The sequence below is a fragment of the Nipponia nippon genome, unplaced genomic scaffold (genome assembly GCF_047370975.1).
Source record: "Nipponia nippon isolate SJK-2023a ecotype South Korea unplaced genomic scaffold, ASM4737097v1 scaffold_38, whole genome shotgun sequence".
Classification (NCBI taxonomy): Eukaryota; Metazoa; Chordata; class Aves; order Pelecaniformes; family Threskiornithidae; genus Nipponia; species Nipponia nippon.
In genome coordinates, this window is record NW_028262356.1 from 2,265,703 (window position 1) to 2,289,617 (window position 23,915).

General features: G+C 69.2%; 1 protein-coding gene across 1 annotated transcript; it reads right to left on the reverse strand.

The window, feature by feature from the left end:
- On the reverse strand, positions 1–19,059 carry LOC104012501 (glutamate receptor ionotropic, NMDA 2D). Its single transcript, XM_087772949.1, has 13 exons — positions 18,634–19,059; positions 16,563–17,155; positions 16,368–16,482; positions 15,687–15,898; positions 14,687–14,855; positions 13,635–13,788; positions 13,408–13,533; positions 12,236–12,465; positions 11,368–11,528; positions 10,163–10,350; positions 6,169–6,401; positions 4,663–4,740; positions 1–42 (listed from the first exon to the last, which is right to left on the reverse strand). The coding sequence occupies exons 1-13, from the start codon at positions 19,042–19,044 to the stop codon at positions 1–3; spliced, it is 2,712 nt and encodes a 903-aa protein (XP_087629075.1). The 5' UTR covers positions 19,045–19,059.
- Positions 19,060–23,915: the final 4,856 nt, after the last annotated feature.

Sequence of the window (23,915 nt, forward strand, 5' to 3'; positions counted from 1 at the left end):
CTATTTTTTCACGCGGGGACTTTGATGGAGGAACTGGATGAGCTGCGACAATAAAAGTGACCAAAAACCGTGAAAACTGGCCTCAAAATGGCGGGGGGGGGGGGGGAGGGGCCCCAGTACACAGCGACCCAACAACCCCACCAGTAACCCCCAGTAACAACCAGTAAGCCCCAGGAGCCTCCCAGTAAGCACCAGTAACCTCTAGTAACCCCAATAACCTCTAGTAACCCCAGTAACCTCCAGTAACCCCAGTAACCTCCAGTAACCCCCAGGAACCTCCCAGTAACAACCAGTAAGCCCCAGTAACCTCTAGTAACCCCAATAACCGCCAGTAACTCCCAGGAGCCTCCCAGTCCCTCCCAGTAAGCCCCAGTCCCTCCCAGTGCCCCCCAGTCCCTCCCAGTGCCCCCCAGTCCCTCCCAGTAAGCCCCAGTCCCTCCCAGTGCCCCTCCTGGCCCAGGCGGCCGTTGGGAGCAGGAATAGAAAAGCTCTTTATTCTGGAGACGCCAGAGCTGGGACGGGGACACGGGGACACGGGGGGGGGGGTGACAGGGACACGGGGGGGTGTTGGGGACACGGGGGGGTGACAGGGACAGAGGGGGACAGGGGACAAGGGGATGCAGGGGGTGACAGGGACACGGGGGTGACAGGGGGACATGGGGGGTGATGGGAGGATGTGGCGGGGGTGACAAGGACACAAGGTGACAGGGTGGTGGTGGGACATGGGGGTGACAAGAGGACACAGGGACATGGGGGGGTGACAGGGACATGGCAAGTGACAGGAGGACACAGGGACATGGGGGTGACAGGGACAGGGGGTGACAGGGGACATGGGGAGGTGATGGGGGGATGGGGGGGGTTGACAAGGACACTGGGTGACAGAATGGTGGTGGGACATGGGGGTGACAGGGACATGGGGGTGACAGGAGGACACAGGGACATGAGGGTGACGGGGACATGGGGTGACAGGGAGACATGGCAGGGTGACAGGGACATGGCGGGTGACAGGACACAGGGACATGGAGGGGTGACAGGGACATAGCGGGTGACAGGAGGACACGGGGGGGTGATGGGGACGTGGTGGTGACAAGGGGATTCAGGGGGTGACAGGGAACTGTAGGGGTGGGGGGGACATGGGGACACATGGCAGGGGATGGGGGATTCAGGGGTGACAGGGACACACGGGGTGACAGTGACATGGGGTGACGGGGACATAGGGACACGTGGGGGTGACAGGGGGACATAGGGGTGGTGGGGACACAGCGGGGGTGACAGGGACACGGGTGACAGGAGGGTGACAGGGAGTCAGGGACATGGGGGGTGACGGGGTGGTGGGGACACGGGAGGGTGACAGGGACACGGGTGACAAGGGGGTGACAGGGACACGGGGGCCAGGGCTGGGGGGGGCACAGGGGACGCGGGATCACAGTCGCGGTGGCGCGGTGGCTGCGGTGTCACAGTGGCCGCGGTGGCCTCGGTGGCCGTGGTCACTCACAGTTTTGTCTCTCCCCCTCCCCCCTCCCCCCCCTCCCCCCCCGCAAAAATTGTCCGGGTTTAATTAAAAACTCGTCAGGGCGCAGGGCGGCGGGGGAGGGGCCGGCCACCCCGGGGACACGGGGACGATGGGTGCCAGCCCATCCCCCGCGGCACTGGGCAGGGGACAGCGGTGTCCCCAACACCCGGCACTGCGTCACCCCCCCCCCCATGTCCTTGGTGTCACCTCGGTGTCACCTCGGTGTCACCTGGGGGGGAGGTGACGCAGCGTTGTCCTCCGGGGGTTGTTGGGGGGGGTCACAGTGTCACCCTCGGGGACCGGGTGTGTCCTCCGTGGCGGTGGTGTCACCCGCGGGGACATGGTGTCACCCATGGAGATGTGGTGTCGCCCGCAGGGATGTGGTGTCACCCGCCGGGACAGGCGGTGGTGTCACCCATGGGGACGTGGTGTCACCCGCGGGGACAGGCGGTGGTGTCACCCACGGGGATGTGGTGTCACCTGCAGGGACAGGTGGTGGTGTCACCCACGGGGACGTGGTGTCACCCGTGGGGACAGGTGGTGGTGTCACCCACGGGGATGTGGTGTCACCCACAGGGACATGGTGTCACCCGCGGGGACAGGCGGTGATGTCACCCATGGGGACGTGGTGTCACCCGCGGGGACAGGCGGCGGTGTCACCCACAGGGACACGGTGTCACTGGTGGGGACCAGGAACCGCAGCGTTGTCCCCTGGGGCTGTGCTGGTGGCCGCGGTGTCACCCTCGGGGACGGGGACACCCGGCGCTGTCCCCTGGGGCTGCGGTGGCGGCTGCGGTGTCACCCCCCCAGGGACGGGGTGACCTGGCCCGTGTCCGTGGTGGCACTTTGGGGATGAGGGGACAAACCGTGTCCTCGGTGGGGACCTGGCCTCGTCCTCGCCAGTGTCACCCGGCTGCCACAAGAAGCTGTGGTGGCCTGTCCTTGTTGTCACTGGTGTCACCTCAGGTGTCACCAGTAGCTGTTCTTTTCCTTGCCGGTGTCACCGTGACTGTGGGGACGTGTCCTCGTCCTCGCCGGTGTCACCCTGGGTGCCACAGAGACCTGTCCTTGTTGTCCCTGGTGTCACCCGGGTGCCACAATACCTGTCGTCCTCACCAATGGCACCGCGGGTGGCACAAGTGCCTGTCCTCATCCGCGCCGGTGGCACCGCGGGTGTTGTGGGGACCTGTCCTTGTCCTTGCTGTTGTCACCGTGAGTGCCAGAAGAAGCTGTCCTTGTCCTCCCTGATGTCACCGCGGGTGCCACAAGCACTCGTCCTCACCGGTGTCACCACGGGTGTCACAAGTCCTCGTCCTCGCCGGTGTCACCGTGAGTGCCACAAGTCTTCGTCCTCGCCGGTGTCACCGCAGGTGTCACAAGTCCTCGTCCTCGCCAGTGTCACCGTGAGCGCCACAAGTCTTCGTCCTCGCCGGTGTCACCGCAGGTGCCACAAGCATTCACCCTTGTCCCCACCAGTGTCACCCCATGGGCCAGGGGGACCTGTCCTCGTCCCCGCCGGTGTCACCGCGGGTGCCACAAGCACTCGCCCCCGCCGGTGTCACCCCGTGGGCCACAGGAACCTGTCCTCGTCCTCACCAGTGTCACCGCGGGTGCCACAAGTCCTCGTCCTCCCCGATGTCACCACGGGTGCCACAAGTCCTCGCCCCCACCGGTGTCACCCCATGGATGCCACAAGCACTCGTCCTCGTCCTCACCGGTGTCACCCCATGGGCCAGGGGGACCTGTCCTCGTCCCCGCCGGTGTCACCGCGGGTGCCACAAGTCCTCGTCCTCCCCGATGTCACCGCGGGTGCCACAACTCCTCATCCTCGCCGGTGTCACCGCGAGTGCCACAAGCATTCACCCTCGTCCCCGCCGGTGTCACCGCGGGTGCCACAAGCACTCGCCCCCGCCGGTGTCACCCCATGGGCGGGTGTCCCCCGGCTGCCACCGCCCCGCGGGGTGCGGGGGTCCCCGTGCCCCCTCCCCCCCCCGTCATACCTCCGACTCCAGGCTGGAGAAGTGGGCGGAGCCTCGCCGCGCCCCCAGCGCCTCCGCCCCGCCCCGCCCCCCACAGCCGTGGTGGGGGGAGGGGGGCCGAGGCGGGGGGGGCCCCCCCCACCCCCAGGGCCCCCCCCAGCCGCCCCCCCCTCCCCAAGCGCTCAGATCCTCCAGGCTGCGGGGGGCCGGGGGGGGCGCCGGGCGGCGCGGGGGGGGCCGGGACGCCGGGGGGGGGGGGGGACCCCCCAAAACCCCCCCCAGGGCCCCCCCAAAGCGAGCAGCTCGGGGGGGGCCCCCAATGCGTCCCCCCTTCCCAGTCCCGCAGCCGCTCGGCCGAGCAACTGCGGCAGCGGGGGGGCGGGGGGGAAGCCGGGGGGTCCCCAAAATCTCCAGGCTCCCCCAAGCCCCCCGTAGCCCCCCCTCCCCCCAGGGCCCCCCCAGTTTTTCGGCCGACCAGCAGCGCCCCGGGGGGGGCCCCGCTCCCCCCGGGAGGGTGCAGAAGTAGGGGGGTGGGGGGGGTGGGGGCGGGGGGCGCACCAGCAGGGGGGGCAGGGTGGGGGGGGGGCCCGGGGGGTTGGGGGGGCCCCGGGGGGGGTCGCACCCTTCCGACTCCGAATCGGAGAGTTCGGGGTAGAGGGGAGGCGGGGGGAGGGGCGACGAAAGCGGGGTGCCCCCGGCAGAGGTGGGGGCGGGGAGGGGGGGGTGGTGGCGGAGGAGGGGTTGAGTTTCGGGGTCCCCCCCTCCCCGGGGGGGCGGCGGCTCCGTTCGCGGGGGGGGGGCGGCGAGGGGGGGGCTGCGCTCGTCCTCGTAGGCCAAGCGCGCGTAGGCGAAGGGGGGGTCCCCGTCGGGGCCCCCGCCCCCCCTCCCGCGCCCCCCCCGGGCCCTCGTGGAGCCCCCCCAGGGGGGGGGGGGGCCGGGGGGGGGTGAGGGGGCCGGGCCCCCCCCCCCGGGGGGGGGGGTAGTAATTTGGGGGGGTGCGGGGGGGGGGGCGGGGGCAGGGCCCCCCCCGGCCCAGCCCTTGGGGTTCGATGGGGCCGGAGGAGCGGGGGAAGGCGGCGGGGGGGCCCCGGGGGGGGAGGGGTGCGGGGGGGCGGGAGCGCTCGGGGGGAGGGGGCGGCGGTCGCGGGGGGGTGGGGGGGTGGGGAGGGCGGGGGGGTCGGGGGGGGCAGGGGGGCGGAGGGGGTGGGGGGTGGGGGGGTCTTCGGCGCTGCAGCAGCTGTACATGCCCTGGGGGGGGACAGAGGGGACGGGGTGGCACCGGGGGGGGGGGGGGGGAGGGGAGTCTGCCGACCCCTCCCTGTCCCCAACCCGGCCCCGTGTCCCCATCCCCATCCTGCTGCCCACGTCCCCATGTCCCTGTGTCCCCACGTCCCCACGTCCCCATGTCCCTGTGTCCCCATGTCCCCATCCCCACGTCCCTCTCCCCACGTCCCCTTCCCCACGTCCCTGTGTCCCCATCCCCACGTCCCCGTGGCCCCACGTCCCCATGTCCCCACGTCCCCGCGTCCCCATGTCCCCACGTCCCCCTCCCCACGTCCCCCTCCCCGCATCCCCATGTCCCCACGTCCCCCTCCCCACGTCCCCATCCCCGCATCCCCGTGCCCCCACGTCCCCCTCTCCACGTCCCCCTCCCCACATCCCCGTGTCCCCACGTCCCCCTCCCCGCGTCCCCATGTCCCCATATCCCCACGTCCCCCTCCCCGCGTCCCCCTCCCCACGTCCCCATGTCCCCACGTCCCCCTCCCCGCGTCCCCATGTCCCCATGTCCCCACATCCCCCTCCCCGCGTCCCCCTCCCCACGTCCCCCTCCCCCCGTCCCCCTGTCCCCCCCTCCCCCCCCCCCCGTCCTCATGTCCCCATGTCCCCACGTCCCCCTCCCCGCGTCCCCCTCCCCGCGTCCCCGTGTCCCCACGTCCCCCTCCCCGCGTCCCCATGTCCCCATGTCCCCACGTCCCCCTCCCCGCGTCCCCCTCCCCGCGTCCCCGTGTCCCCACGTCCCCCTCCCCGCGTCCCCATGTCCCCATGTCCCCACGTCCCCCTCCCCGCGTCCCCCTCCCCGCGTCCCCGTGTCCCCACGTCCCCCTCCCCGCGTCCCCATGTCCCCATGTCCCCACGTCCCCCTCCCCACGTCCCCGTGGCCCCACGTCCCCCTCCTCGCGTCCCCCTCCCCGCATCCCCGTGCCCCCACGTCCCCCTCCCCGCGTCCCCCTCCCCGCGTCCCCGTGTCCCCACGTCCCCCTCCCCGCGTCCCCCTCCCCGTGTCCCCATGTCCCCACGTCCCCCTCCCCGCGTCCTCATGTCCCCATGTCCCCACGTCCCCCTCCCCGTGTCCCCATGTCCCCACGTCCCCCTCCCCGCGTCCCCGTGTCCCCACGTCCCCCTCCCCGCGTCCCCCTCCCCGCGTCCCCATGTCCCCACGTCCCCCTCCCCGCGTCCTCATGTCCCCATGTCCCCACGTCCCCCTCCCCGCGTCCCCATGTCCCCACGTCCCCCTCCCCGCGTCCCCGTGGCCCCACGTCCCCCTCCCCGCGTCCCCATGTCCCCATGTCCCCACGTCCCCCTCCCCGCGTCCCCCTCCCCACATCCCCGTGCCCCCACGTCCCCCCCCGCCGTGTGTCCCCCCCCCGCCCCGCGTCCCCCGCTGTCCCCCCGTACCCTGCTGAAGGCCAGGAGGCAGCGGAGGCGGCCGGGCGGCCCCAGGCAGTGCCGCAGCTTCCAGTGGACCAGGTGCTCCCAGGCGAAGACCAGCAGGCTCAGCCCCATGGCCACCAGCAGCATGTAGAAGACCCCCGCCATGTTGTCGATGTCCAGTTTGCTGCTCATCACCTCCAGCTTCTCCTGGTGGCAGATCCCCGACAGCCACAGGCGCTCCAGCATCTCGATCTCGTCTGGGGGACGCGGGGAGGGTCACCTCGGGGGGGGACGGACGGACCTCAGGGGGTTGGGGGGCACCTCAGGGGGTTGGGGGGTCATCTTGGGGGTTGGGGGGCACCTCAGGGGGTTGGAGGGCGATCTCAGAGGGTTTGGGGGGCACCTCAGGGGGTTGGGGGGCATCTTGGGGGTTGGGGGGCACCTCAGGGGGTTGGGGGGCGATCTCAGAGGGTTTGGGGGGCACCTCAGGGGGTTGGGGGGCACCTCAGGGGGTTGGGGGGTCATCTTGGGGGTTGGGGGGCACCTCAGGGGGTTGGAGGGCGATCTCAGAGGGTTTGGGGGGCACCTCAGGGGGTTGGGGGGCGATCTCAGAGGGGTTGGGGGGCACCTCAGGGGGTTGGGGGGCATCTCAGGGGGTTGGGGGGCGATCTCAGAGGGTTTGGGGGGCACCTCAGGGGTTGGGGGGCACCTCAGGGGGTTGGGGGGTCATCTTGGGGGTTGGGGGGCACCTCAGGGGGTTGGAGGGCGATCTCAGAGGGTTTGGGGGGCACCTCAGGGGGTTGGGGGGCGATCTCAGAGGGGTTGGGGGGCACCTCAGGGGGTTGGGGGGCACCTCAGGGGGTTGGGGGGCGATCTCAGAGGGTTTGGGGGGCACCTCAGGGGGTTGGGGGGCACCTCAGGGGGTTGGGGGGCGATCTCAGAGGGTTTGGGGGGCACCTCAGGGGGTTGGGGGGCACCTCAGGGGGTTGGGGGGCATCTTGGGGGTTGGGGGGCACCTCAGGGGGTTGGGGGGCATCTTGGGGGTTGGGGGGCACCTCAGGGGGTTTGGGGGCACCTCAGGGGGTTTGGGAGGTCATCTCGGGGGTTGGGGGGCACCTCAGGGGGTTGGGGGGGCACCTCAGGGGGTTGGAGGGTCATCTCAGGGGGTTTGGGGTGACATTGTAGGGTTGGGAGTCATGCTGTGGGGTTGCGGGGTCACCCTGTGGGGTTGGGGGGGTCACCCTGTGGGGTGTGGGGGTCACTTTGGGGGGGGTGGGGGACACCCCAGGGAGGGGCTGATGCTGTGTGGTGCTGCACACCCTCAGCCACCCCCAAACACCCCCAAACACTCCTTGAGACAACCGAACACCCCCCCCCGACACAGCCAGACCCCCCTGACACCCCTCAAATCCACCCAGACCCCCCAGGCCCCCCAGACCCCTCCAGACCTCCAAGGCCCCCCAGACCCCGCTCAGACGCCCCCAGACCCCTCCCAGTCCCCTCTCAGACCCCTCCCAGTCCCCCTCATACCCCTCTCTCAGACGCCCCCAGACCCCTCCAGACCCCTCTCAGACCCCCCTCGACCCCCCAGGCTCCTCCAAGACCTCCCCAGACCCCCCAGCCCCCTCCCAGACCCCCTCAGACCCCCCAGACCTCCTAGGCCCCTCCAAGACCGCCCCAGACCCCCTCAGGCCCCTCTCAGACCCCTCTCAGACCCCCCAGGCCCCCCCAGGCCCCTCCAAGACCCCCCAGCCCCCTCCCAGACCTCCTCAGACCCCTCCAGACCCCCCAGTCCCCTCTCAGACCCCTCCAGACCCCCCAGACCCCTCCCAGACCCCCTCAGACCCCCCAGACCCCGCTCAGACCCCCCGGACCCCCCAGACCCCTCTCAGATGCCCCCAGTCCCCTCTCAGACCCCTCCAGACCCCCCAGTCCCCTCTCAGATCCCCCCCCGACCCCCAGGCCCCTCCCAGACCCCCTCAGACCCCCCCAGACCCCCCCAGACCCCTCTCAGACCCCTCCAGACCCCCCAGGCCCCTCCCAGACCCCCTCAGACCCCGCTCAGACCCCCCCGGACCCCCCCAGACCCCTCTCAGATTCCCGCCCCCCCGACCCCCCAGGCTCCTCCAAGACCCCCTCAGACCCCCCAGACCCCCCCAGACCCCTCTCAGACCCCTCCAGACCCCCCAGGCCCCTCCCAGACCCCGCTCAGACCCCCCCGGACCCCCCCAGACCCCTCTCAGATTCCCGCCCCCCGCGACCCCCAGGCTCCTCCAAGACCCCCTCAGACCCCCCCAGACCCCCCCAGACCCCCTCAGACCCCCCCGGACCCCCCCAGACCCCTCTCAGATGCCCCCAGTCCCCTCTCAGACCCCTCCAGACCCCCCAGTCCCCTCTCAGATCCCCCCCCCGACCCCCAGGCTCCTCCAAGACCCCCTCAGACCCCCCAGACCCCCCAGACCCCTCTCAGACCCCTCCAGACCCCCCAGGCCCCTCCCAGACCCCCTCAGACCCCGCTCAGACCCCCCGGGACCCCCCCAGACCCCTCTCAGATCCCCCCCCGACCCCCCAGGCTCCTCCAAGACCCCCTCAGACCCCCCAGACCCCCCCAGACCCCTCTCAGACCCCTCCAGACCCCCCAGGCCCCTCCCAGACCCCCTCAGACCCCGCTCAGACCCCCCGGACCCCCCAGACCCCTCTCAGATTCCCACCCCCCCGACCCCCCAGGCTCCTCCAAGACCCCCTCAGACCCCCCCAGACCCCCCCAGACCCCTCTCAGACCCCTCCAGACCCCCCAGGCCCCTCCCAGACCCCCTCAGACCCCGCTCAGACCGCCCCGGACCCCCCCAGACCCCTCTCAGATTCCCACCCCCCGACCCCTCAGGCTCCTCCAAGACCCCCTCAGACCCCCCCAGACCCCCCAGACCCCTCTCAGACCCCTCCAGACCCCCCAGGCCCCTCCCAGACCCCCTCAGACCCCGCTCAGACCCCCCCGGACCCCCCCAGACCCCTCTCAGATTCCCGCCCCCCCGACCCCCCAGGCTCCTCCAAGACCCCCTCAGACCCCCCCAGACCCCCCCAGACCCCTCTCAGACCCCTCCAGACCCCCCAGGCCCCTCCCAGACCCCCTCAGACCCCGCTCAGACCCCCCGGACCCCCCCAGACCCCTCTCAGATCCCCCCCCCCCGACCCCCAGGCTCCTCCAAGACCCCCTCAGACCCCCCCAGACCCCCCCAGACCCCTCTCAGACCCCTCCAGACCCCCCAGGCCCCTCCCAGACCCCCTCAGACCCCGCTCAGACCCCCCCGGACCCCCCCAGACCCCTCTCAGATTCCCACCCCCCGACCCCCAGGCTCCTCCAAGACCCCCTCAGACCCCCCAGACCCCCCCAGACCCCTCTCAGACCCCTCCAGACCCCCCAGGCCCCTCCCAGACCCCCTCAGACCCCGCTCAGACCCCCCGGACCCCCCCAGACCCCTCTCAGATTCCCACCCCCCGACCCCCAGGCTCCTCCAAGACCCCCTCAGACCCCCCCAGACCCCCCAGACCCCTCTCAGACCCCTCCAGACCCCCCAGGCCCCTCCCAGACCCCCTCAGACCCCGCTCAGACCCCCCCCGGACCCCCCCAGACCCCTCTCAGATTCCCACCCCCCCCGACCCCCCAGGCTCCTCCAAGACCCCCTCAGACCCCCCAGACCCCCCAGACCCCTCTCAGACCCCTCCAGACCCCCCAGGCCCCTCCCAGACCCCCTCAGACCCCGCTCAGACCCCCCGGACCCCCCCAGACCCCTCTCAGATTCCCACCCCCCCGACCCCCAGGCTCCTCCAAGACCCCCTCAGACCCCCCAGACCCCCCCAGACCCCTCTCAGACCCCTCCAGACCCCCCAGGCCCCTCCCAGACCCCCTCAGACCCCGCTCAGACCCCCCCGGACCCCCCCAGACCCCTCTCAGATCCCGCCCCCCCCGACCCCCCAGGCTCCTCCAAGACCCCCTCAGACCCCCCCAGACCCCCCTCACCGTCGCCCAGGAGCTGGAGCAGGGCCAGGTCGACGGGGCGCTTCCAGCGGGAGCCGCGCTGCAGGGCGATGCCGTAGCCGGTGGAGGCGAAGACCTTGCCGGAGCCGATGGTGACCAGCTTGCAGCCCTCCTCCTTCCGCGCCATGTAGTTCAGCACCGCCGCGTCGTAGATGAAGGCGTCCAGCTTCCTGCGCCCCGCCGCGGGGTTGGCTGCGCCCCCCGGCCACGCCCCCGGGCGGCAGACCCCGCCCACAGCCTCCCAACCACCCCCACAGCCTCACCTGTACCCCAAGCCCCGCCCACAGCCTCACCCATAGCCACAAGCCCCTCCCACATCCCCACAAGCCCCACCCACAGCCTCACCTGTACCCCAAGCCCCGCCCACAGCCTCACCCATAGCCCTAAGCCCCACCCACATCCCCACAAGCCCCACCCACAGCCTTACCTATCACTCCAAGCCCCACCCACAGCCTCACCTGTACCCCTAAGCCCCGCCCACAGCATCACCCATAGCCCTAAGCCCCGCCCACATCCCCACAAGCCCCACCCACAGCCTTACCTATCACTCAAAGCCCCACCCACAGCCTCACCTGTACCCCTAAGCCCCGCCCACAGCCACACCCATAGCCCTAAGCCCAGCCCACATCCCCACAAGCCCCACCCACAGCCTTACCTATCACTCCAAGCCCCACCCACAGCTTCATCTGTACCCCAAGCCCCACCCACACCCCACAAGCCCCACCCACAGCCTCACCCATACTCCTAAGCCCCACCCACAGCCTACAAGCCTCACCCACAGTCACCAAGCCCCACCCACAGCCTCACCTGTACCCCTAAGCCCTGCCCACATCATGCAAGCCCCACCCACAGCCTCACCCATGCTCCTAAGCCCCACCCACAGCCCACAAACCCCACCCACAGCCTCACCAGTACCCCTAAGCCCCGCCCACAGCCTCCCCATAGCCCTAAGACCCGCCCTCGCCGCCTAGGCCCCACCCACAGCCCACAGCCCCACCCCTTACCACCCCTCAGGCCCCTCCCACCCCCAGACCCCACCCACTCCCCAGGCCCTGCCCTAAACCCAGCCCCCCCAGTCCTCCCCTCGCCCCCTCCCCTCCCTCCCAGGCCCCTCCCCAAGCCCCGCCCCACCCCACGCCCCACCCACCCCACGCCCCGCCCCCCGCAGGCCCCGCCCCCCTACTGACCCGGTCTTGAGGTGGTGCAGGGCGTCCTCCACCCCGCGCTGGTTGTACTTGACCATGTAGCTGTGCATGTCGGGGTAGTTGCTGCGGATGTTCTTCTCCGTGCTGCCGTTGGGCACCGTCCCGAACTTCAGCGGGGGGTACTGCTCCTGCGGGCGCTGGAACTGCCCCGGGCGTCGGCCCCGCGCACACCCGCCCCCGCCCGCCCGCACCCGCCAGCACCCACACCCGCCCACCGGCACCCACACCCGCCCACCGGCACCTACACCCGCCCACCGGCACCCACACCCGCCCACCGGCATCCACATCTGCCCCACCGGCACCTATACCCACACACTGGCACCTACACCCGCCCACCGGCACCCACAGCCACACACACCTGCCAACAGGCACACACAGGCACCCACATCCGTCCACGAACACCCATAGACACCCACAACCGCCCACAGGCACCCAGAGACACCCACAGGCACCCACACCCACCTGTCAACAGGCACACACAGGCACCCACATCCGTCCACGAACACCCATAGACACCCATGGACACCCACAACCGCCCACGGGCACCCACGGGCACCCACAGGCACCCAGAGACACCCACACCCACCTATGGACACTCACAGGCACCCACACCTGCCCACAGACACCCACGAACACCCACACCTGCCCACAGACACCCACACCCACCCACAGACACCCCCAAACTCCCACAGTGACCCCCAAACCCCTACAACCTCCCCACAGACACCCACACCCTCCCACAGACACCCCAAACCCCTACCACCTCCCCACAGACACCCACCCCCACCCTCCGCACCCCCAGAGCCGCGTGCCGCGCCGCCTGTCACCTCGCGCGTCACCCCGCGGGTACCTTGCGGTCGCTGAGCCCCGAGACGGTGTCGACGTACTCCTCCTGGATCATGAAGGCGGCCAGGTTGGCAGTGTAGCTGGCGAGGAAGATGACGGCGAAGAAGGCCCAGACCAGGACCATGATCTTGCTGGTGGTGCCCTTGGGGTTCTCCACCGGCACCGAGTTGTTGAAGACCAGGGCCCACAACAGCCAGATGGACTTGCCGATGGTGAACTTGGAGCCACCGGCGCCTGGGGACGGGGACGGCGTCACCCCAGGGATGGGGTCGTCGTGGGGATGGGGACGGTGTCACCGTGGGGATGGTGTCACCGAGGGAATGGGGATGGTGTCACCGCGGGGATGGGGATGGTGAGAATGGAGATGGTGTCACCGAAGGAATGGGAACGGTGTCACCGTGGGGACGGGGACGGTGTCACTGCGGGGATGGGGATGGTGGGGATGGGGATGGTGAGGATGGGGATGGTGTCACCCCGGGGGTGGTGTCACCATGGGAATGGAGATGGTGTCACCGCAGGGATGGGGACAGTGTCACCATGGGAATGGGGATGGTGAGGACAGGGACAGCGTCACCCTGGGGACGGTGTCACTGTGAGAAAGGGCATGGTGGGGATAGGGATGGTGTCCTCCCAGGGATGGTGTCACCATGGGGACAGGGACAGTGTCACCATGGGAATGGGGATGGTGAGGATGGGGACAGTGTCACCCCGGGGATGGTGTCACCATGGGGACAGGGACAGCGTCACCGTGGGGATAGGGACAGTGTCACCCTGGGGAAGGGGATGGCATGGACAGGGACAGCATCACCGCAGAGACACTGTCACTGTGGGGACAGGGACGGTGTCACCCCAGGGACGGTGTCACCACGGGAATGAGGGCAGTGAGGATGGGGATGGTGTCACCCAGGGAAGAGGGACAGCATCACCCCAGGGACAGGGACAGTGTCACCACAGGGACAGGGACAGTGTCACCACGGGGATGGGGGACACCCCCGACACCCCCCACCCTCCTCGGGGACACCCCGGGGGTGAAGCCAGCGCTGTGCCGGGGCAATACCATGTCCCCCGTCTCTCTGCTTGTCACCCCGAGCGTGTCCCCGCCACCTGTCCCCCCCTCCCTGGGTGACACGGGGCTGTCACCCCGCTGACGGCGGAGCGGGGAGGTGACACACTCACGTTGGCCGGCTGCCAGGCTGCGGTTGTAGCCCACAGGGCTGAAGTACTCAAAGATGAAGACGGTGACGGCCACCACCGTCAGGCACATGACGAACATCATCACCCAGACGGCCGGGCTGTAGGGCTCTGCGGGGGAACAAGGAGGGGACACCCCCGTCACCCGCAGGCTGGTGGGGTGTCCCTGTCACCCCTCCGGGTCCGCCTGTCCCTCCCGTGTCCGTCCGTACCCAGGAAGGCGGAGGGGGAGACGGTGCCGTTGCTGCGGGACACCATGACGCTGATCCCCGTCTCCACGAAGGGGACGGAGAAGTCGATGATCTCCGAGCGTTCCTCGTTAATGGTTAACGAGCCGATCGCCATGTCGGCTCGGCGGTAAAAGACCTGGGGGGGGCGTGGTAAACATGGGTGTGGTCAACATGGGCGTGGTCAAACAGGGGGTGGGATCGAGGTGGAAGAGCCAATAAAAGGGCAGGGATGGGGCAGGGCGAAGCAGCAAAACGGTGGTAGGGTGGGGAGGGGGCGGGGCCAGTGGTGGGAGGGGCCAGCAAGGGGGTGGAGCCATACAAAGGGCATGTCCAGGAGGTGTGAAGGGGCGGGGCTTGTGTGCTACATCAGGGCCCGCCCCCTTCCCCTCCCTGATTCCTGGGTCCCCTGGGGCGGAGGAGGGGGCTCTCCCCAGACCCCCAAGTTCCCCCCACACAATGGGGGGGCTCCCCCCAACCCCCTGGGCCCCCCCAAAGGCAGTGGGGGGCTCCCCTGAACCCCCAGAACCCCCTTTGGCAGTGGGGGGCTCCCCTGAACCCCTGGGCCCCCCCTTTGGCAGTGGGGGGCTCCCCCCGACCCCCTGGGACCCCCTTTGGCAGTGGGGGGCTCCCCTGAACCCCCAGGTCCCCCATGGGTGGTGGGGGGCTCCCCCCGACCCCCTGGGCCCCCCAAGGGCAGTGGGGGGCTCACCTCGGCCCCCCAGGCCCCCCCTTTAGCAGTGGGGGGGGGGTCCTCCCCGAACCCCTGGGTCCCCCCCCCACAATGGGGGGGGCTCCCCCTGAACCCCTAGGTCCCCCCAAGGGCAGAGGGGGGCTCTCCCTGCACCCCCAGACCCCCCCATGGGGGGAGGGGGGGCTCTCCCTGAACCCCCACACCCCCCAAAGGTGATGGGGGGCTCCCCCTGACCCCAGGCCCCCCCAAGGGTGATGGGGGGCTCTCCCCAGCCCCCCAGCCCCCCCCAAGGGCGATGGGGGGCTCTCCCGGCCCCCCGGGGCCGTGCGCGGGGGGGTCCCACCTCTCCCACCATGCCGTTCCAGACGCCGTCGATCTTCTTGCCGTGCTTGCCGTTGGTGACCAGGTAGAGGTCGTAGGTGAAGCCGACGGTGCGGGCCAAGCGCTTGAGGATGTCGATGCAGAACCCCTTGCAGCACTTCTTCTCGAAGAGCGCCGGCTCCGCCGAGGGGCTGCGGGGACGGTGGCACTTGGGGACACCCCCGCGGTGGCGCTGGGGACACCCTCAGGGCGGTGGGGACACCGCAGTGGCGGTGGGGACACCCTCACGGCAGTGGTGGGGACGCCGCCAGGGCGGCAATGGGGACACCCTCAGGGCAGTGGTGGGGACACCCCTGTAGCGGTGGTGGGGACACCCTCATGACAGTGGGGACACCCCCAGGGCAGTGGGGACAACCTCACAGCGGTGGGGACACCCCTGCAGCAGTGGTGGGGACACCCTCAGGGCAGTGGGGTCACACCCACGGTGGTGCTGGGGACATCCTCGTGGAAGTGGGGACACCCCCAGTGTGGTGGAGACACCCTCATGGCGGCGGTGGGGACACCCTCACGGTGGTGGGGACACCCCTGTGGCGGCGGTGGGGACACCCCCACGGTGGTGCTGGGGACACCCCCAGTGTGCTGGGGACACCCTCAGAGCAGTGGGGACACCCTAGCGATGCTGGGGACACCATAGGGGTGGTGGGGACATCCTCACAGCAGTGGGGACACCCCCATGGTGGGGGTGGGGATGCCCTCATGGCGGTAGGAACACCCCCGGGGCAGTGGGGACACCCCCAGGGTGCTGAGGACACCGCTGCAGCGGCGGTGGGGACACCCTCACAGCAGCAGGGACACCCTAGCGATGCTGGGGACACCGTAGGGGCGGTGGGGACACCCTCACAGCAGTGGGGACACCCCTGCGGCGGCGGTGGGGACACCCCCGTGGTGGTGGGGACACCCCCACAGCGGTGGGGACACCCACCTGGCAGTGGGGACACCCCCGCGGCGGTGGGGACACCCACCTGGCGGTGCGGTTGAGCTGCTTGCGGCAGGGGACGGAGTCGCGGATGCAGGTGCCGGTGGCGGGGTCGATGTTCTCCACGATGACGAAGGGACGCTCCTCCAGCGTGGCCACCGTCAGGTGTTGGTCATCGTCAACCGGTTGGAGGAATTTACCGTAACGCGACCAAACCGGGTACTTCATCCGCAGGATCCGGTGTTCCCAGCTGCCCACCTGCGAGGGACAACAGTGGTGGGTGGCACCTGCATCACGCTCAGACTGATGTCACCGTTGGGGACAATCTGATGTCACCGCCATGGCCAGCGGGCGGCCCTACAACCGGACAGGCCCCCGGACAGACGGACACGGGGCCACCTCGGGGGGGAGGCGGTGGGGAACTGGCTGAGGAAGGGTCCCAGGAGGAGGCTGACTTTCCGCGTCACCGTCACCGGCCAGGCGTCACCGCCACCCCCTCAGGGACGCGTTGTTGTGACGAGGCAGCATGACACCGCAACGGCGGGGGGTGAACGCCAGATGGTACCGCAGCCCTCGGGGGACACCGCGTAGCCGAGAGGAGCCGGCGCCACCAGGCCAACAGCCAGACGTCACCGTGACCGGAATGACAAACACCAGGAGGAGCAGACAGGCGTCCCGGGGGATGGTGACACCGCAGGGACACGGTGCAGGCACTGGGGACACTCACCACCTCCCAGCTCCGCTCCTTGTTGAGGGAGATAACAACCAGCGAGGGGTTGACGAGGTAGCCGTCCTCGTTAAAGGAGAAATCCTTCTGCCCCCAGGTGATGTTCATGAAGTACCTGGGGGATGCAACACCATCACGGAGCTGTCACCTCCCCGAGCTGCAGGTGACAACCGCCAGCGGTGCCGCCGCACTCACCGGTGGAGGTTGTCATTGATCTGGGTGACGTTGGGGGCCCGACAGTCGTTGTTGAATTCGGGGATGAAGCCGTAGTCGCGCAGCAGCGCCTCGGCGCCCTTGGCCACGATGGCCACGCCGTTGTGCACCCGGTGTTGCAGGTCATCCCGCCAACCGGCCGACAACACCGCGAACAAACCGGCGGGGAGATGTTCCGGCAGTTGGTCGCTTCCCCCCAGGTTGGTGCCAACCACGAACCAGATGTAACCGGGACCGGCTAAACCGGCTTCTCGCGCCGCTCGGAAAATGGCCTCGGCCTCTTCCCGCGAGCAGTAGAGGAGGCGGATTTGGGCGCTGACCTCACGCAGCTGCCGGCGCAACCGCGTCCCCTCGGGGTCGTCGGTCAAGTTGAGGGTGAGGACGCCGCGGTGTTCCCACCCGATGAAGCTGCTGTCGGTCAAAACCTCCACGTAGTCCACGAAGTCCTCGTAGCCGGGGAAGAGGGTGGTGACGACGGCGAAGGCCGTCCAATCGTATTCCTCCAGCACCTCAAAGATCACCTGCAGCTGCTGCTCGGTGGAGGAGCCCAGCTGGAGGAAGGTGGAGCCCTTCTCCTGCGGGGGGGGGGGAGCGGGTGACAACAGGGGGATGGCTGTGACAGCAGGACGGGGACGGCTGGGGGGGGCTCTAGATGTGGTTGGGGTTGGGGACGGTTGGGTTGGGGACAGTTGTGGTGGGTCTGGATACAGTTGGGGTTGGGGACAGTCAGGTTGGGGACAGTCGTGGTGGGTCTGGATACAGTTGGGGTTAGGGACAGTTGGGGTTGGGGACAGTCGTGGTGGGTCTGGATACAGTTGGGGTTGGGGACAGTCGGGTTGGGGACAGTCGTGGTGGGTCTGGATACAGTTGGGGTTGGGGACAGTTGGGGTTGGGGACAGTCGTGGTGGGTCTGGATACAGTTGGGGTTGGGGACAGTTGGGTTGGGGACAGTCGTGGTGGGTCTGGATACAGTTGGGGTTGGGGACAGTCGTGGTGGGTCTGGATACAGTTGGGGTTGGGGACAGTTGGGGTTGGGGACAGTCGTGGTGGGTCTGGATACAGTTGGGGTTGGGGACACTTGGGTTGGGGACAGTCGTGGTGGGTCTGGATACAGTTGGGGTTGGGGACAGTTGGGGTTGGGGACAGTTGTGGTGGGTCTGGATACAGTTGGGGTTGGGGACAGTCAGGTTGGGGACAGTCGTGGTGGGTCTGGATACAGTTGGGGTTGGGGACAGTTGGGGTTGGGGACAGTCGTGGTGGGTCTGGATACAGTTGGGGTTGGGGACAGTTGGGGTTGGGGACAGTTGTGGTGGGTCTGGATACAGTTGGGGTTGGGGACAGTCAGGTTGGGGACAGTCGTGGTGGGTCTGGATACAGTTGGGGTTGGGGACAGTTGGGGTTGGGGACAGTCGTGGTGGGTCTGGATACAGTTGGGGTTGGGGACAGTTGGGTTGGGGACAGTCGTGGTGGGTCTGGATACAGTTGGGGTTGGGGACAGTCGTGGTGGGTCTGGATACAGTTGGGGTTGCGGACAGTTGGGGTTGGGGACAGTTGTGGTGGGTCTGGATACAGTTGGGGTTGGGGACAGTCAGGTTGGGGACAGTCGTGGTGGGTCTGGATACAGTTGGGGTTGGGGACAGTTGGGGTTGGGGACAGTCGTGGTGGGTCTGGATACAGTTGGGGTTGGGGACAGTTGGGTTGGGGACAGTCGTGGTGGGTCTGGATACAGTTGGGGTTGGGGACAGTTGGGTTGGGGACAGTCGTGGTGGGTCTGGATACAGTTGGGGACACTTGGGTGGCTCTAGACATGGTTGGGGTTGGGTTGGGGACAGTCGGGTGTCTCTAGGCGTGGTTGGGGTTGGGTTGGAGACAGTCGGGTGGCTCTAGGCGTGGTTGGGGACAGCTGGGTGGGTCCAGACGTGGCTGGGGACAGTGGGGTGCCCCTAGACAGGGTTGGGGACGGTTGGGTTGGGGACAATCGGGTGGGTCCAGAGATGGTTGGGGACAGTCGGGTGCCCCCAGACCACGCCCCCCAGCCCTCCGTCACCCCCACCTTGGGCGTGAGGACGATGGCGGAGCCGCCGTTGATGCCGATGATGGGCACGGAGGTTTGGGCGGAGATGAAGTCGAGGATCTGAGCCACGGCCTCGGAGCGGGTGTCGTCCTCGAAGACGACGCCGTGGATGCGGAGGGAGGAGAGGACGTCGCACAGGCGGACGATCAAGCTACGGGGGTTGGTGTCGTTCAACACCACCCCCACCGGGTTGATTTCCAAGGAGAAGTTGCGGAAGGCGGCGGGGGCCAGGCGGGGCCCGGCGGGGCCGTAGGAGGCTCCGCTCAAGATCACGGCCACGTTCAGCGTCCGCCGGTTCCCCTCCGGCCGCGGCTCCAGGAAGGGGCTGGCGCAGGCCAAGGCCAGGGCGAAGAGCATCCTGCTGGCGGGGGCGGGGATCCGGGGGCTCATCGCGCCGCCGCTGCGCCCTGGGGGAGGGGGAAGGGGGGGGCTGGTGGGAGAGGTGCCTACCAGTGCCCACCAGTGCTCACCAGTAACCCTTCCTGCAGTGGGAGAGGGTTAGGTGGAGGGAGGATGGTGGGACCAGAACCCCCCAGAACACACCCGCCCATCAGGAGAGGGTCAGGCGGGGGCGGAATGGTGGGAGAGGTGCCCACCAGTGCCTCCCAGTAACCCCCAGTAACACCCCAGCACCAGGAGAGGACCAGGTGGGGGGGAATGGTGGGAGCAGTGCAGCCCAGTGCCTCCCAGTAACCTTCAGTAACACCCCAGCACCAGGAGAGGGTCAGGAGCGGGGGGAACTGGTGGGAGCGGTGCCCCCCAGTGCCCACCAGCATCCCCCAGTAACACCCCAGCACCAGGAGGGGGTCAGACAGGACTGGAGGGACCAGTGCCCCCCAGTGCCCCCAGCAGCCCCCTGCACTGGGAGAGGGTCAGGCAGAGGGGGACTGGTGGGACCAGTGCACCCCAGTATCCCCCAGTAACCCCCCTGCACCATGAGTAGGTCAGGCAAGGGGGAACTGGTGTGACTGGTACCCCCCCAGTGCTCCCAGTACCCACCAGTACTGCCCCACTGTGCTGAGGAGACAGCATTGGGCCTGGCCTGGGGCAACCAGTGCCTCCCAGTATCCTCCCAGTTCCCCCTGCCCTGCAGTGAGGCAGCGTCCGGCTGTCAGGACACGGCAGGACTTGGGGACACGCTCTGACACACCAGGACGCTGTCACACGTCATCACACGCCAGCACACGTGTCCGTCCCCCCCCCCGTGGGGGTGACACGAGACAGACAGACGGACACCACCAGGGACAGGTGGACACTGGGGGGGGGGGGTCACTGTCACCTCCCACCCCCAGGGACAGACGGACACGGAGGACAAGTGACCGACGGTGACAAGCACAGGCAGCGGAGGCGGGGGGGGGGGGCACAGGCAGGCAAAGCAACAGGCAGCGGCGGGCAGAGCAACAGGCAGAGTCAGGCAGGGAGGGGGCAGGCAGGGCACAGGCGGAGGAGCCAACAGGCGCAGGCAGGTTGCCGTGGCCACGGCAGTGGTGGAGAGCACAGGCAGAGGGGAGGGACAGGCGGGGGGGTGTCAGGGACAGGCAGAAGGGGGTGTGGGGACAGGCAGAGCAGACGGGTACAGGCAGTGCGGACGGGTACAGGCAGGGCCAGGCTGCCAGACACTGGCTGACGCAGACGCCCCATCGGGTCCGGCAGGGACAGGCAGACAGGCAGCTGCCTGCACAGTCGGACAGGCAGACACCCACACCGCAGGGGGACACACGGGTCACCCCCAGCGTTGTCACCTCCCCCCGTACCCCAACAGTCGCCGAGGCAGGGGGGGACCCGGACACCGGGGTCCTCTGCCCAGCACCCCTCCGTGACCTTGAGCCCGTCCCTGTCCCCGTCACACAAACCCCGTCACTGTCCCCGTAACGGTGGGGGGACAAACCTGTGACAGCAGGTGACAAACCCCCTGTCACCATCCCCATACCACCGAGGACAAAGCTGTGTCACCGTCACCATAACGGCAGGGGACAAACCCCTGTCACCGTCCCTATAACAGTGGGGTGACAAACCTGTCACGGTGGCGGACAAAGTCCCCATGTCACCGTCCCCACGATGGCGGGGGACAAACCCATAACGGTGGGTGACAAGCCCGTGTCACCGTCCCCATAACAGCGGGGACAAACCCGTGTCACCGTCCCTGTAACGGTGGGGTGACAAAGCCGTAATGGCAAGGGACAAACCTGTGTCACCGTCCCCATAATGGGGGGGACAAACCTGTGTCACCATCCCCAAAACAATAGGGGACAAACCCGTGTCACCGTCCCCATAATGAAGGGGGACACAAACCCGTGTCACCGTCCCCATAACAGCGGGGACAAACCTGTGTCACCGTCCCTGTAACGGTGGGGTGACAAACCCATAATGGGGGGGGATAAGCCCATGTCACCGTCCCCAAAATGGGGAGGGGGACACAAATCCATGTCACCGTCCCCAAAACAGCGGGGGACAAACCCGTGTGTCACCGTCCCCGTAATGGGGCCACACACACGAACCTGTGCCACCGTCCCCAAAACAGCGGGGGACAAACCCGTGTCACCGTCCCCGCGAGAGCCCAGCAGCTGCCCCCCCCCGGCCCCGGTGTGTCCCCCCCCAGCCCCCCCCACTGTCTCCAACCCCCCCGTGACACCGGTTGTGTCCCCCCCCGGTGTCCCCAAGCCCCCCCCCCCCCCCCCAGGTCCTACCCGGCCCGGGCCCCGCGCCGGGGGGCTCTGCCCAATCTGGGCGGGGGGGGGGGGGGGGGCGGGGGTTTGGGGACACGGGGGGGATTTGGGGACACGGGGACAGGCGGGGGGGGGCACAAGGATTTGGGGGGAGGGGGGAGCAGAGGAATGGGGGGGAGGGGAATGAACAGGCAGAAACAGGCAGGGCTGGGGGGGCAGGGGAATTGGGGGGTGCGGGGGGTTGGGGGGTGCGGGGTTTGGGGGTGCGGGGGCTGGGGGGGCTGGAGGGGTTTGGGGGGGCCGAGGCGGAGGCGGCTGCACCTGGGGGGAGGAAGAGAGGGGGGTGAGGGGGGTGACCCCCCCAAAAGGGTCCCGCCCCCCCCCCCCAAGCACCCAAGACCCCCCAAAGCACCTGGGACCCCCCCCCAAAAAGGGTCCGGGCCCCCCCCCCCCCCGAGCCCCCAAATCTCCACTGGGGTCCCAGTTCACCCAGTTGGGTCCTGTCCCAGCACCCCCAGTTTGGCGCCAGCACCCCCCAGTTTGCTCACAGTTCCCAGTTGGGTCCCAGCACCCCCCAACTGGATCCCAGTCACCCCCCCGCTCAGTCCCATCCCAGTCCCACCTCAGCACCCCCTAACTGGGTCCCAGTCTCCTCCCAGCACCTCCCAGTCCCCCTCTGGCCAGGTCCCAGTACCCCCAGTCCCACCCCAGCACCCCCCAGTCCCATCCCAGCATCTCCCAGTCCCCCCCAGTCCCCCCAGCCATGTCCCAGCACCCCCCAGTCCCCCCAGTCTCATCCCAGCACCTCCCAGTCGTCCCCCCCAGGCAGGTCCCAGCACCCTCCAGTCCCACCCCAGCCCCCCCAACTGGGTCCCAGTTCCCCCCAGTCCCCCCAGCACCCCCAGTCCCCTCCTAGCCCCCCCAGTCCCCCCAACTGGGTCCCAGTCCCCCCAGTCCTCCCAGCCCCCCCATTCCCATCCCAGTACCCCCACCTGGGTCCCAGCACCCCCCAACTGGATCCCAGCCCCCCCAGTCCCATCCCAGTACCCCCAACTGGGTCCCAGCACCCCCAACTAGATCCTAGCACCCCCCAGTCCCCCCCCAGTTCCCCCAGTCCGGCCCCGCCACCCCCCCCACCCTGCAGCACCCGCCGCCGCTTGCAGAATACTAATGGGGCCGGAGCGTGCGGCTGTGCGGCTGCCTGTGTCTGCCTGTCCCTGCCCGTGTCTGCCTGTCCTGCCCGTGTCTGCCTGTCCCTGTCTCGCCCACCCCCCCCGGGGTGCACAGGCGTGGGGGGTATCGGGGTGCTGTGCTGGGTGTCCCAGCCCGGGGTGTCGGGCTGTGATGGGAGGGGAGGGGTGTTGGGGTGTCAGGGGGTGCTGGGGGGTGTCAGGGTGTTGAGGGGGGTGTTGGGGGGATTGGGTTGTTGGGGGGTGTCAGGATTGTGGGGGGGTGTTGGAGTGTTACAGGTTGTCGGGGGTGTCGGGGCGGTGTTGTGTTGGGGTGTCAGGGGGCTGTCGGGATGTCAGGGGGTTGTGTTGGGGAGCTGGGTGTTGGGGGGTGTCAGGGTGTCGTGTCAGGAAGTGCTGGGGGTGCATTGGGGGTGTCAGGGTGTTGGGCTGTTGGAGGATGTTGGGGGTGTTGTGGGGGGGGGGGTGTCAGGGTGGTGGGGGTGGTGGGGAGGTGCTGGGGATATGTTGGGGGGTGCCAGGGTGTTGGGGGATGTCAGAGGGTGTCAGGGGTGTTGAGAGGTGTCAAGGAGTTGGGGGTGTAATGTTGGGGGGTGTCAGGGGATATTGTGTTGGGGGTGTCGGGGTGTCATCAGGGGTATTGGGGTGTTATGTCGGGGTATCAGGGTGTTGGAGTATTGAGGGTGCATTGGGGTATTGGGGTGTCAGGGGTCTGTTGGGGGGTGTCGGGGTGCATTGGGGTGTTGTGTTGGGGTGTTGGAGGGTGTTTGGAGGGTGTCAGGGTATTGGGGGGTGTTGGGGGTGCTGTGATGGGGTGTTGGAGGGTGTTGGGGGGTGTCAGGGTATTGGGGGGTGTTGGGGGTGCTGTGATGGGGTGTTGGAGGGTGTTGGGGGGTGTCAGGGTCTGTCGGGGTGTCAGGGGGGGTGTCAGGGGGGGTGGGGGGGTCCCCGCCCGGCGCTCACCTCTCACGCTCCCCACCGCATCCCGCCGCCGCCGCCGCCACCGCCACCGCCGGTCACTCGGACACCGGCACCGACCCCGCCCCCGGCGACCGACCACGCCCCCTCCCGGTACCGGCCACGCCCCCTCCCGGTACCGGCCACGCCCCGCTGCCGGTCCAGAGCCGGACAACACTCGGGGCAGGCGGACGGACAGACAGACAGACAGTCCGACACCACCACCACCACCCCCCCCCGCTCGGGCGGGTCATTAAGATTGAAAGCGGGTCGCTACAGCCCGACAGACCCCGAGACCCCCACCACCACCCCCGGACACCCCCAGCCCCTTAAACACCCCCCAGAGACCCCCCAAACACACCCCAGAGACCCCCCAAACACCCCTAGTCCCCCCAACACCTCCAGACCCCCCAAACACCCCCCGAGACCCCCAGCGACTTAAACACCC

What these genes read in the sequence shown, in the direction of transcription:
- LOC104012501 (XM_087772949.1), bottom strand. Translation starts at nt 19,044, where the DNA reads ATGAGCCCCCGGATCCCCGCCCCCGCCAGCAGGATGCTCTTCGCCCTG. An exon ending in CAGCCTGGCAGCCGGCCAAC is followed by an intron (nt 12,466 to 13,407) that starts GTGAGTGTGTCA and finishes CCCCGTCCCCAG; the next exon opens with GCGCCGGTGGCTCCAAGTTC. An exon ending in CGGGGCTCAGCGACCGCAAG is followed by an intron (nt 11,529 to 12,235) that starts GTACCCGCGGGG and finishes CGCCCGGGGCAG; the next exon opens with TTCCAGCGCCCGCAGGAGCA.